Source organism: Pseudophryne corroboree, chromosome 6 (assembly GCF_028390025.1).
Source record: "Pseudophryne corroboree isolate aPseCor3 chromosome 6, aPseCor3.hap2, whole genome shotgun sequence".
Taxonomy (NCBI): Eukaryota; Metazoa; Chordata; class Amphibia; order Anura; family Myobatrachidae; genus Pseudophryne; species Pseudophryne corroboree.
The window spans coordinates 814642062-814655447 of NC_086449.1; the positions used below are offsets into that span (position 1 = coordinate 814642062).

The 13386-nt window shown below is 48.1% G+C and overlaps 1 protein-coding gene across 1 annotated transcript in view; it reads right to left on the reverse strand.

Moving 5' to 3' along the window:
• Positions 1–8472, reverse strand: part of LOC134934702 (aldo-keto reductase family 1 member D1-like) — a gene marked incomplete at its 5' end in the record, with an annotated part of 53327 nt that extends 44855 nt beyond the window's left edge. The window contains one exon of the mRNA XM_063930073.1: positions 8389–8472. Coding sequence (XP_063786143.1) covers positions 8389–8472 — 84 coding nt within the window. The remainder of the gene's footprint in view (positions 1–8388) is intronic.
• Between the last annotated feature and the right edge of the window lie 4914 nt (positions 8473–13386).

Below are 13386 nucleotides of genomic sequence, written 5' to 3' on the forward strand. Positions count from 1 at the left end.
TGGACAAAGTCTGTGAACCCTTGGATTCCACAACTGGTTGATCCTCCTTTGGCAGCAATAACATCAACCAAACGTTTCCTATAGTTGCATATCAGACCTGCACAACGGTCAGGGGAAATTTTGGACCATTTCTCTTTACAAAACTGTTTCAGTTCAGCAATATTCTTGGGTAGTCTGGTATGAATCGCTCTCTTGAGGTCATGCCACAGCATCTCAATCGGGTTGAGGTCAGGACTCTGACTGGGCCACTCCAGAAGGCGTATTTTCTTCAGTTGAAGCCATTCTGTTGTTGATCTACTTCTGTGCTTTGGGTCGTTGTCCTGTTGCATCACCCATCTTCTGTTGAGCTTCAACTGGTGGACAGATGGCCTTAAGTTCTCCTGCAAAATGTCTTGATAAACTTGGGAATTCATTTTTACGTCGATGATAGCAATCTCCAGGCCCTGAGGCAGCAAAGCAGCCCCAAACCATGATGCCCCCTCCACCATACTTCACAGTTGGGATGAGGTTTTGATGTTGGTGTGCTGTCCCTTTTATTCTCCACACTAAGGGGGTAATTCCAAGTTGATCGCAGCAGGATTTTTGTTAGCAATTGGGCAAAACCATGTGCACTGCAGGGGAGGCAGATATAACATGTGCAGAGAGAGTTAGATTTGGATGGGGTGTGTTCAATCTGCAATCTAAATTGCAGTGTAAAAATAAAGCAGCCAGTATTTACCCTGCACAGAAACAATATAACCCACCCAAACCTAACTCTCTCTGCACATGTTATATCTGCCTCCCCTACAGTGCACATGGTTTTGCCCAATTGCTATAAAAAATTCTGCTGCGATCAACTTGGAATTACCCCCATAGTGTTGTGTGTTGCTTCCAAACAACTCAACTTTGGTTTCATCTGTCCACAGAATAATTTGCCAGTAGTGCTGTGGAGCATTCAGGTGCTCTTTTGCAAACTTCAAACGTGCAGCAATGTTTTTTTTTGGACAGCAGTGGCTTCCTCAGTGGTATCCTCCCATGAACTCCACTCTTGTTCAGTGTTTTACGTATGGTAGATTCGTCAACAGAGATGTTAGCATGTGCCAGAGATTTCTGTAAGTCTTTAGCTGACACTCTAGGATTCTTCTTCGCCTCATTGAGCATTCTGCGCTGTGCTCTTGCAGTCATCTTTACAGGATGCCCACTCCTAGGGAGAGTAGCAACAGTGCTGAACTTTCTCCATTTATAGACAATTTGTCTTCCCATGGACTGATGAAAATCATGGCTTTTAGGGATACTTTTGTAACCCTTTCCAGCTTTATGCAAGTCAACAATTCTTAATCATAGGTCTTCTGAGAGCTCTTTTCTGCGAGGCATGGTTCACATCAGGCAATGCTCCTTGAGAATTGCAAACTCAAAACTGGTGTGTGTTTTTATAGGGCGGGGCAGCTTTAACCAACACCTCCAATCTCGTCTCATTGATTGGACTCCAGGTTGGCTGACTCCTGACTCAAATTAGCTCTTGGAGAAGTAATTAGCCTAGGGGTTCACATACTTTGTCCACCCTGCACTGTGAATGTTCACATGGTGTGTTCAATAATAGGATTTTAACTACCTACCGGTAAATCCTTTTCTCATAGTCCGTAGAGGATGCTGGGGTCCACTTCAGTACCATGGGGTATAGACGGGTCCACCAGGAGCCATTGGCACTTTAAGAGTTTGAGAGTGTGGGCTGGCTCCTCCCTCTATGCCCCCCCTACTAGACTCAGTCTAGAAACTGTGCCCGAGGAGACGGACATCTTCGAGAGATGGATGATACACAGATAGTGGTGAGATTCACACCAGCTCACACATACAAGGCAAACCAAGCTAACTAGCCTGAAACTCAGCAACCGCTGAAACATTACTTACCAAGTAACAAATACAGTACTTAACTAAGAACAAAGTTGTACTGAACCAGATAACCCCTGCAGGAAAACGAAGTGCTGGGTGGGCGCCCAGCATCCTCTACGGACTACGAGAAAAAGATTTACCGGTAAGTAGTTAAAATCCTATTTTCTCTTACGTCCTAGAGGATGCTGGGGTCCACTTCAGTACCATGGGGATGTACCAAAGTTCCCAGATCGGGAGGGAGAGCGCGGAGGCTCCTGCAGAACTGCTTGACCAAACTGTAGGTCCGCAGAGGCCAAAGTATCGAACTTGGAAAACTTAGCAAACGTGTTCGACCCAGACCAAGTAGCCGCTCGGCAAAGCTGCAAAGCCGAGACACCCCGGGCATCTGCCCAGGAAGAACCTATCTTACGAGTAGAGTGGACCTTAACTGATTTCGGACACAGCAATCCTGCCGTAGAATATGCATGCTGGATAGTGAAACTGATCCAGCGAAAAATTGTCTGCTTAGAAGCAGGACACCCCATTTTCTTGGGGTCATACAGGACAAACAGAGAGTCCGATTTTATGTGACGAGCCGTCCTCTTCACATAGATCTTCAAAGCCCTCACAACATCCAAGGACTTTGATGGAACTGAGGAGTCAGTAGCCACTGGCACCACAATAGGTTGGTTGATATGGAAAGCCGACACAACCTTTGGAAGGAACTGCTAATGCGTCCTGAGCTCAGCTCTATCTTCATGGAAGATTAAGTAGGGTTTTTACAAGACAAAGCCCCCAATTATGACACACGTCGAGCAGAGGCTAAGGCCAACAAAGTGACAGCCTTCTATGTGAGAAACTTGACCTCAGCTTCCTGTAAAGGCTCAAACCAATCCGATTGCAGGAAATGCAACACCACGTTAAGATCCCAAGGTGTCGTTGATGCCACAAAGGGAGGCTGGATGTGCAGAACCCCTTTCAAAAGGGTCTGAACCTCAGGGAGGCAAGCCAATTGTTTCTGGAAGAAAATGGATAAAGCCGAAATTTTAACCGTCATGTATCCCAAACACAGGCCCATATCCACACCTGCTTGCAGGAAGAGGAGAAACCGTCCAAGTTGAAATCTGCACTGTGGGAAATTTCTTGGATTCACACCAAGACACATATTTTTCCCAAATGCGATGGTAATGCTTAGACGTCACCCCTTTCCTAGCCTGTAACAGAGTAGGAATAACATTGCTCGGAATACCCTTTCAGGCTAAGATCTGGCGTTCAACCGCCATGCCGTCAAACGTAGCCGCGGTAAGTCTTGATAAGCGAACGGCCCCTGTTGCAAAAGATCCTCGCGAAGAGGAAGGGGCCTCGGATCCTCCAGCAGTAAGTCCGGAAGATCCGCGTACCAAGCTCGCCTTGGCCAGTCCGGAGCAATGAGAATTGTCTGAACCCTTGTCCTCTTTATGAGTTTTAGAATTCTTGGAATGAGTGGAAGTGGAGGGAACACATGCACTGACTTGAATACCCACGGAGTTACCAGGGCATCCACCGCCACTGCTTGTGGGTCTCTCGACCTGGAACAGTACCTCCGAAGTTTCTTGTTGAGACGCGAGGCCATCATGTCTGCGTGAGGCATGCCCCAACAACTGGTCACTTCTGTGAATACTTCCGGATGGAGGCCCCATTCTCCTGGATGGAGATCGTGTCTGCTGAGGAAGTCCGCTTCCCAGTTGTCCACTCCTGGAAGGAAGATCGCTGACAGTGCCAACGCGTGCCATTCCGCCCAGAGGAGGATTCTTGTCACCTCTGACATTGCAGCTCTGCTTTTTGTTCCTCCCTGTCGGTTTATGTAGGACACCGCCGTTACATTGTCCAACTGTACTTGAATGGCCCGATCTTATAGAAGATGTGCCGCTTGGAGAAGACCGTTGTACACGACTCTCAGTTCCAGAATGTTTATTGGAAGAATGGCTTCCAGGTTTGACCATCTTCCTTGGAAGGTTTCCCCCTGGGTGACCGCTCCCCAACCTCTGAGACTTGCATCCGTGGTTAGAAGGATCCAGTTCTGAAATCCGAACCTGCGGCCCTCCAGAAGGTGAGGCATTTGCAGCCACCAGAGGAGCAATATCCTTGCCTTCGGTGAGAGACGTATCTTCTGGTGCATGTGCAGATGAGATCCCGGGCATTTGTCTAGGACAGTGATCTCTAACCCGTAGCTCGCGAGCTAACGGTAGCTCGCCGTAGTATTTTCGGTAGCTCACAGAGCACACGGGCTTAGGCAGTCACTCGCACTCCTCCCTTCATTTTTAATATGCTGGCCGTCAGCCAATCAGAGCTCGTGGACCGGCAGTGGCGGCACCTGATTGGCTGCCGGATCGCGAGTTTTGATTGGCTCACTTACCGGTACCATATTTTAAATGCCCGCCGCCGCCGGAGACTCTGTCACCCTCACCGTAGCCGCTCTCCGGACTTCACAGGAGAGGCACGAAGCGCTTTCCTCGCCTTCCGTCCCTCATACTGGAGGAGCAGCACCGGCGGCAGTAGAAGAAGCCAGCAAGAGTTAGCACTGTTTGGAGGCACTGTATCGGACACTGCGGGGGTGGGGGTGGGGGGCATTTTATCTGGTGCTGCAGAGGGCATTTTAAATGGCACTGCGGGGGGAATTGTATCTGGCACTGGTGGGGACATTGTATCTGGCACTGCTGGGGGGCATTATTTGTGTATCTGGCACTGCTGGGGGCATTATTTGTGTATCTGGCACTGCTGTGAGGCATTGTTTAAATATCTGGCCCTGCTGAGGGGCATTATTTGTGCATCTGGCACTACGTGGGGGGGGGCATTACTTGTAGTTGTGAGGCCACACCCACTTTCGCAGGAACGCACACACATTGGGAGAAGGGGGTAGCTCCTTCAGAGGTTTTATTTTCCGAAAGTAGCTCACAACCCAATTAAGGTTGGAGACCACTGGTCTAGGAGATCCAGTTGGAAGGATCGAGCATGGAATCGTCCGTATGGAAGAGCCTCGTAGGAGGCAACCATCTTCCCCAGAAGGCGAATGCACTGATGAACCGATACCAGGGCAGGCTTCAAGACATCCCGGATCATTGATTGTATCACCAACGCTTTCTCCACCGGTAGAAACACCCTCTGCACTTTCGTGTCGAGGATCATTCCCAGGAAAGACCATCTCCTTGTTGGTACCAAGTGTGACTTTGGAAGGTTCAGGATCCAACCATGATCCCTGAGCAGTCGAGTCGTGAGTGTAATGTACTGCAACAACTTCTCCCTGGACACTGCCTTTATCGGCAGATCGTCCAGGTATGGAATTATGTCTGCGGAGGAGAACCATCATCTCTGCCATCACTTTGGTGAACACCCTCTGTGCCGTGGAGAGGTCTAATGGCAGTACCTGGAACTGATAGTGACAGTCTAACAGTGGGAGTCGGAGATAACCCTGATGCGGCGGCCAAATTGGAATGTGGAGTTACGCATCCTTGATATCCAGGGATACCAGGAACTCCCCCTCCTCCAGACCTGCGATCACCGCTCTCAAAGACTCCATTTTGAATTTGAACTCCCTCAGAAAGGGGTTCAACATTTTCAAATTCAAAATTGGCCTGACCGAGCCATTCAGTTTCGGAACCACAAAAAGTTTCGAATAGTAACCCTTGTTTTGCATCTGAGGTGGAACTGGGAAAATGACCTCTGACATCTCCAATTTTTGGATGGCGTCCTATAGGATAGCCCTGTCTGCCAGCAAAGCTGGTAAGCCTGATTTGAAGAATCGGTGAGGTGGGAGTTCTTGAAACTCCAGCCTGTACCCCTGTGACACAATATCCTGCACCCAGGGGTCCAGGCCGGACGACACCCACACGAGGCTGAACCGTCTGAGCCTCGCCCCCACCGGCCCTTCCTCCAGGCCGTGCGGTCCACCGTCATTCTATGGATTTTGATGTACGAGAAGCAGGCTTCTGGTCTTGGGAACCTGCAGTAGCAGGTTTTTTGGATTTTGCACGACCTCTTCTAAAGAAGGTGTTAGAAGGCTTGGCTGTCCGAAAGGACTGTGATGGGAATGAAGAAAAAGGTTTCTGCGTAGCAGGTGTAGCTGAGGGAAGAAAAGTTGACTTCCCCGCAGTTGCTGTGGAAATCCTCGCATCCAACGCTTCCCCAAATAGAGCCTGACCTGTGTAGGGTAGGTTCTCCACACCTCTCCTGGATTCCGCGTCGGCAGACCATTGGCGTAGCCAGAGTCCTCTGCGAGCCGAGACGGACATGGAAGATATCCCTGCAGCCATCGAACTCAGGTCTTTCATGGATTCCACCATAAATCCTGCAGAATCCTGTATATTGCGTAAAAACAATTCAACGTCACTTTTATCCATTGAATCCAATTCCCCAAGTAATGTGCCTGAACACTTTACTATAGCTGTAGAGATCCATGCACAGGCAATAGTAGGTCGCAATATCGCCCCTGAAGCCGTGTATATGGATTTGAGCGCAGTGTCAATTTTGCGATCAGCCAGTTCCTTTAACGCTGTAGATTCCGGGACAGGTAAAACCACCTTCTTAGACAGTCTGGAAACAGATGTGTCAACTATGGGTGGGTTTTCCCATTTCTTTCTATCCTCCTCAGGGAAGGGAAAGGCAACCAGAACCTTTCTGGGGATCTGGAATTTTTTCTCCAGGTTTTCCCAGGATTTTTCAAATATAGCGTTTAATTCTTTAGACGCAGGGAAGGTTAGCGAGGCTTACTTATCTGTGAAGTAAGCCTCCTCAACCTGCTCAGGTGTTGCGTCAGTAATATTCAACACATCTCTAATGGCTTCAATCATCAACTGCACCCCTTTTGCAAGAGATGCCGCTCCCCTCAGCACATCCCCTTCACCATCCGGCGTGTCAAAATCGGTATCCGTGTCACCTTGCATAATCTGGGAAATAGCACGTTTTTGAGAGTGTATGCTAGGGGGCCCTGGAGGAACAGAACCGGACCATACAGCCATAGAGTTTTGTAAAACCTGAGTTGCTATCTCAGTTTGTGCTACCCTAGTAGAAATCTGAGAGATAATACCCTTAAGAGAGGCTAACCACTCAGGTTCCTTAGCAGGAATCTGTGCTAAAACAGTACAATCCTGATTACATGGAATGGGATCATCCTGAGAGGACATATCCTCTGCAGCATATGACACAGAGTCCCTAGACATAGCCAGCCAGTTGGGGACAACAAACACTCCACACACACACACACACACACACACACACACACACACACACACACACACACACACACACACACACACGGAAAAAGCAGACAGAGTTTCCCCCCAAGAATGCCAAGAGAGCCACAGAGATCGAAGCCAACCCACACACAGCGCTTTAGATAGAGGAAAACCACTATCCAGCGCTTACTGTGCACCTTAATAGGTTACACAGTATATACACCGCCTCCCTCACCCTTCTACAACCCCCTGGCACCGTAAAAGATAGCTGGAGGTAATGAAGAGGAACAGCTCTCCCTGTCAGCGTCTCTGCAGGCAGGAAAAATGGCGCTGAACGCTGCTGGGTCTGCTCTGAGAAGCTCTACCCCCTTCCATGGCGCTGCTTCCCACTCAATGGTTGTTTATACTGGCCTGAGGAATATCTGCTGGCAGTGATCCGGGGTCCCTGACAGGTTTCTGACCAGTGTAGGGTGTAGGCACTGACTCAGGGCACCCCTCACAGTGCCGCACAATGTACCGCTGAGCCCCGGAGCGCAGTTAGTACCGCGCTGCCTACCATGTTGCCGCCATCTTCACATCGGCTCCCCGTTTGCCAAGACTGGTGACTCACTCGCCACTGAAGCCTTCTGGCTCTATAAGAGGGTGGCGGCATGCTGCTGGGGTGAGCGATCCCCTGTGGCGGGGAATGTTAATTCCCCTCAGGAGCTCAGTGTCCTGTCAGCGGAGATAGTGGCTCAGACCCCGCAGCGCGGACACTACTCCCCCCCTTAGTACAATGAAGCAGGGAGGTTGTTGCCAGCAGCCTCCCTGTGCCTAAACTCTATTAAATAAAATAAAAACAGAGAAACTCCTATGGAGCTCCCCTAGCTGTGACCGGCTCCTCCGGGCACATTTTCTAAACTGAGTCTGGTAGGAGGGGCATAGAGGGAGGAGCCAGCCCACACTCTCAAACTCTTAAAGTGCCAATGGCTCCTGGTGTACCCGTCTATACCCCATGGTACTGAAGTGGACACCAGCATCCTCTAGGATGTAAGAGAAAAAAACATGAGAACATATAGTTGTTTGTGTGGTATTAGTTTCAGCAGACTGTATTTGTCTATTGTTGTGACTTAGATTAAGATCAGAACACATTTTATGACCAATTTATGCACAAATCCAGGAAATTCCAAAGGGTTCACATACTTTTTCTTGCAACTGTATATCCCAAATTGGGTTCTACTTAACAACAGAAATCAGCCGCCAGACAAACTGTACGGCGGTACTAAACCATTCACTCACCGATACTGCATTACTAACATCACTGTCCACATAGCTTTCCTCATTCTCTCACCTCCCAAGTAGCGCAGAGATCCGTCTTGTGATAAAGGCCCTTCCCGTTTTCATCTTTCGGGTTGAATTCATCCCCCGGCTGCAAGAGAGAACAAAGTCAGACTGTAGTGACGTTGCAATTATAGCCTGGAATGACTGGCGTGCAAGGTGACAAACATAATAGCATAACAAATTAATCTGCACCCCTTGTATTGCAACACGGATTGTTCCAGATACAATTATGCTTTGCTTGTTGTTTTTGCTCCCACTTCAGAATCAGCCCTAAAGATTCATACTGTTATCAGGTGCATAACTCCCAGAGGCAATGGAGACACCTGCCTCCGGGCACCAAGCCCTGAAGGGGCACCTGCATGTACAGCAGCATTTGTGTGGTATTCAGCAGGATCCAATTGTGACCGCTGCTCTTTTAACTGAGCTCTGCAGTGCACCTGTTGCTGTAGAGTTAATCGGCTCTGTCCTAGGAGCCCTGCTAAACCCGGTAATAGGGGATGGGGCAGGACAGCTCCCGCCTGGTACCGCTCAGCCTGTGCTGCAACAAGTGATGGTGCTGCCACCGCTGCTGCTAGACTGCAAGATGGGACCCGCCGATGAGAACTGATTCTGATGCTACTTCCCCCTAACATGATGCTACTTTCCCCTAACATGATGCTACTTTCCTCTAACATGATGCTACTTTCCCCTAACATGAGGCTACTTTCCTCCAACATGAGGCTACTTTCCCCTAAGATGATGCTACTTTCCCCTAACATGATGCTACTTTCCCCTAACATGAGACTAATTTCCCCTAACATGATGCTACTTCCCCCTAACATATGGCTACTTTCCCCTAACATGATGCTACTTTCCCCTAAAATAGAGCTACTTTCCCCTAACATGATGCTACTTCCCCTAACATGAGGCTACTTTCTCCTAAAATAAAGCTACTTTCCCCTAACATAATGCTACTTTCCCCTAACATGAGGCTAATTTCCCCTAACATGAGGCTACTTCCCCTAACATGATGCTACTTTCCCCTAACACAGAGCCGGCCTTAGCTATAGGCAGGCTAGGCATTTGCCTAGGGCATCCAAGCATGTCTAGGGGCATCCAAGCATGTCCCTGCAGTATCTCATGCTGGGAGGGACAGTCCGCAAACTAACTGTTACTTTCCAAATGTATTCAATCAGTACTTGTATACACTGCTGTTTACATTTGTAAAAAAAAATGCACACTGTGCCTTAAACTTCCTCTGACATGCTTGAATGCTCCTGACTTGTGAGACCTCAGACAGACAGCAGAAGCCAAGTAAATGCAATTCCTGAACCTGTGACATTTTCACTGACTATATAAGGTTATTACTGGATGGCTTCTATAACACATGTGTATTTTGGAAGACTGCTTCACAGAAACCTGACATCACCTATACTGCTTGTGCACATGGGGGAGGGGGACCCTGCTATCCTGTGTCCCTTATACCTGTGCAATTCCCAGGTGTCTGCAGGGACATAACATGGGCAATGTTCTCCCCACACTTTATTTCCTAGTCAGTCCATGCCGTAAAATTCCCCTGCCACCCAGCACTGTAACGTGGTCAGTAAGTTGCGTTGTGCTTTTCTATATGAAACATCAGTGCAGCATGACTTTCGGACACATCAGACTGGAGGGCAGAGCATTTAGCTCCCACAGTATAAAGTAAAGGGCATGCAGTAACAGACACCAGCAAACACACTGAATAGTGAAGAGAATGGACAGTTTCTACATGTTTGATACTGGTCTTTTTGTATAACCAGCAAGTGTGGCAGTATCTGTGGTAGTATATGTGTATTATGGGCATTACTAATGTGGGGCATATGTGTAAGGTGCATTACTGTGTGGCATTATGTGTATTATGGGCATTACTAATGTGGGGCATATGTGTAAGGTTCCTTTACTGTGTGGAATTATATGTATTATGGTCATTACTGTGTGGAATTGTGCAGAGTTGAACTGGCCCACAGGGTAACCCCCCGTTGGGCCCCACTACCTGAGCGTTGCAGGTACAGATGCAGAACTAGCGGCGGAGCTAGGGGGCACCAGACAAAATTTTGCCTAGGGCATCAAATTGGCTAGGGCCGGCTCTGCCCTAACATGCTGCTACATTCCCCTAACATGATGCTACTTCCCCCAAACATGATGATACATTCGCCTAACATGATGCTACTTTCCCCTAACATGAGGCTAATTTCCCCTAACATGATGCTACTTCCCCCTAACATGAGGCTACTTTCCCCTAACATGATGCTACTTTACCCTAACATGAGGCTAATTTCCCCTAACATGATGCTACTTCCCCCTAACATGAGGCTACTTTCCTCTAACATGATGCTACTTTCCCCTAACATGAGGCTAATTTCCCCTAACATGATGCTACTTCCCCCTAACATGAGGCTACTTTCCCCTAACATGATGCTACTTTCCCCTAACATGAGGCTAATTTCCCCTAACATGATGCTACTTCCCCATAACATAAGGCTACTTTCCTCTAACATGATGCTACTTTCCTCTAACATGAGGCTACTTCCCCTAACATGATGCTACTTCCCCTAAAATAGAGCTACTTTCCCCTAACATGATGCTACTTTCCCCTAACATGAGGCTAATTTCCCCTAACATGATGCTACTTCCCCCTAACATGAGGCTACTTTCCCCTAACATGATGCTACTTTCCCCTAAAATAGACCTACTTTCCCCTAACATGATGCTACTTTCCCCTAAAATAGAGCTAATTCCCCCTAACATGAGGCTACTTTCCCCTAACATGATGCTACTTTCCCCTAAAATAGAGCTACTTTCCCGTAACATGATGCTACTTCCACTAACATGAGGCTACTTTCCCCTAAAATAGAGCTACTTTCCCCTAACATGAGGCTAATTTCCCCTAACATGAGGCTACTTCCCCTAACATGATGCTACCTTCCCCTGACATGAGGCTAATTTCCCGTAACATGAGGCTAATTTCCCCTAACATGATGCTACTTCCCCCTAACATGAGGCTACTTTCCCCTAACATGATGCTACTTTCCCCTAAAATAGAGCTACTTTCCCCTAACATGATGCTACTTTCCCCTAAAATAGAGCTACTTCCCCCTAACATGAGGCTACTTTCCCCTAACATGATGCTACTTTCCCTTAAAATAGAGCTACTTTCCCCTAACATGATGCTACTTCCCCTAACATGAGGCTACTTTCCCCTAAAATAGAGCTACTTTACCCTAACATGATGCTACTTTCCCCTAACATGAGGCTAATTTCCCCTAACATGAGGCTACTTCCCCTAACATGATGCTACATTCCCCTAACATGAGGCTAATTTCCCCTAACGTGAGGCTAATTTCCCCTAACATGATGCTACTTTCACCTAACATGATGCTACTTCCCCTAACATGAGGCTAATTTCCCCTAACATGATGCTACTTCCCCCTAACATGAGGTTACTTTCCCCTAACATGATGCTACTTCCCCCAAACATGATGCTACTTTCCCCTAACATGATGCTACTGTTCTGAACCACAGGTAGTGGTTCATTCCTGTTTTCCGTTTATGTATTTTATGTTATAGTTCTCTTGCAGGCCAGGATTTCCCTTTGCTCTGGTTTAGAAGACTCTTGTTTGCTGCCGGTGGTGAGTCTGTGTAATTGCAGCCTGTTTCCATGTGTTTGGCCTCACCTGTCTGTTAATTGCATCTTGTCAGTTTGGAGTCGTGCAACAGGGCAGCTGCACAACATAATTAATTAGGGCTCCCTGTTATATTCTGGCTCAGTGCATTACACAGACGCCGGTGATAGTTCCTGTCCAGTTTCTGAGCTTCTGTCTAGCAGCTTCCAGCCTTGATCCCGTGTCTGATCCCGTGTCTGATCCTGTGTCCTGCCTTGAAGCGTTCCTGTCCAGAAGTCCTGTGGCTTTGTCTGTGCCTGATCGAGTATCTGGCTTCTTGGTGTCCACCGGCCTGTCGTTTGGGATTCTGCCTGTCCTCCGGTTCTGAGAGCCTGTGTCTGCTACATTGGGGGTTCCTGTCCGTTTGCCAGTATTTGTACCGGTTTCGTGAGTAGCGGCTTTGCCGCGTCCGTCGGCCTAGGCCGCTGTATTCTTTAGTTATACTTGATACTGGTGTTTTGCACAGGGTTCTGCATATGCTGTCACCGCCGGTACACAACAGTATTGTGTCGGCGTGTGGACAGCATTTCCTTTGTTGTTGTTTATCCTGGCGGCTGTGCCGCGTATACGTTTTAGGTCTCTTTGTAGCCCCTAGCTCTCTGTTTGGTTTAGTTAGAGGTCCCCTTGTTATCATCCCGTCTCGGTTTACGCCTTGTCTCCCATTAAGACCTGGGGGCATCGGAGTTGGGCAGACATAATCCGCGGCTGCCTTGGGTCCAAGAAACCATAGTCTCGCAGGCGTAAACTGACCATGTGGGTGAAACAACGGAGGTAGGCTGCTAGGGGCTATTATTACATCTTGCCATTATTTCAGCGTCACGTTCTTGAGCTCTGGACTTTCTACGCAATACCTCTTTGTTCAGAGCACCAAGAACGTAACATTATCACCGGCCATACAACAAAAAAGAAACAAAGCTAAATAGTAGTTTTTTTTCTTTTTTGGCCCAGTCCAGTGTCCTGTCTAGAATCCAGTCCTGTCTAGAATTCAGTGTGCAGAATCCAGTCCGGTGTTTAGAATCCAGTCCTGTCTAGAATTCAGTGTGCAGAATCCAGTCCGGTGTCTAGAATCCAGTCCTGTCTAGAATTCAGTGTGCAGAATCCTGTCCGGTGTTTAGAATCCTGTCCTGTCTAGAATTCAGTGTGCAGAACCCAGTCCAGTATTTAGAACCTAGTCCAGCATCTAGAATCTTGTCTAGAATCTTGTCTAGTCTAGTCTTGTCTTGTCTAATTTGAAATCCTCCTATGCCTACTATGCAAGCCCTGCAGGCGTCTCTCTCAGCTCTGAACTCTGCTTTCAGTGCTTTGAAACCTGAGAGGCTGGAAGTTTT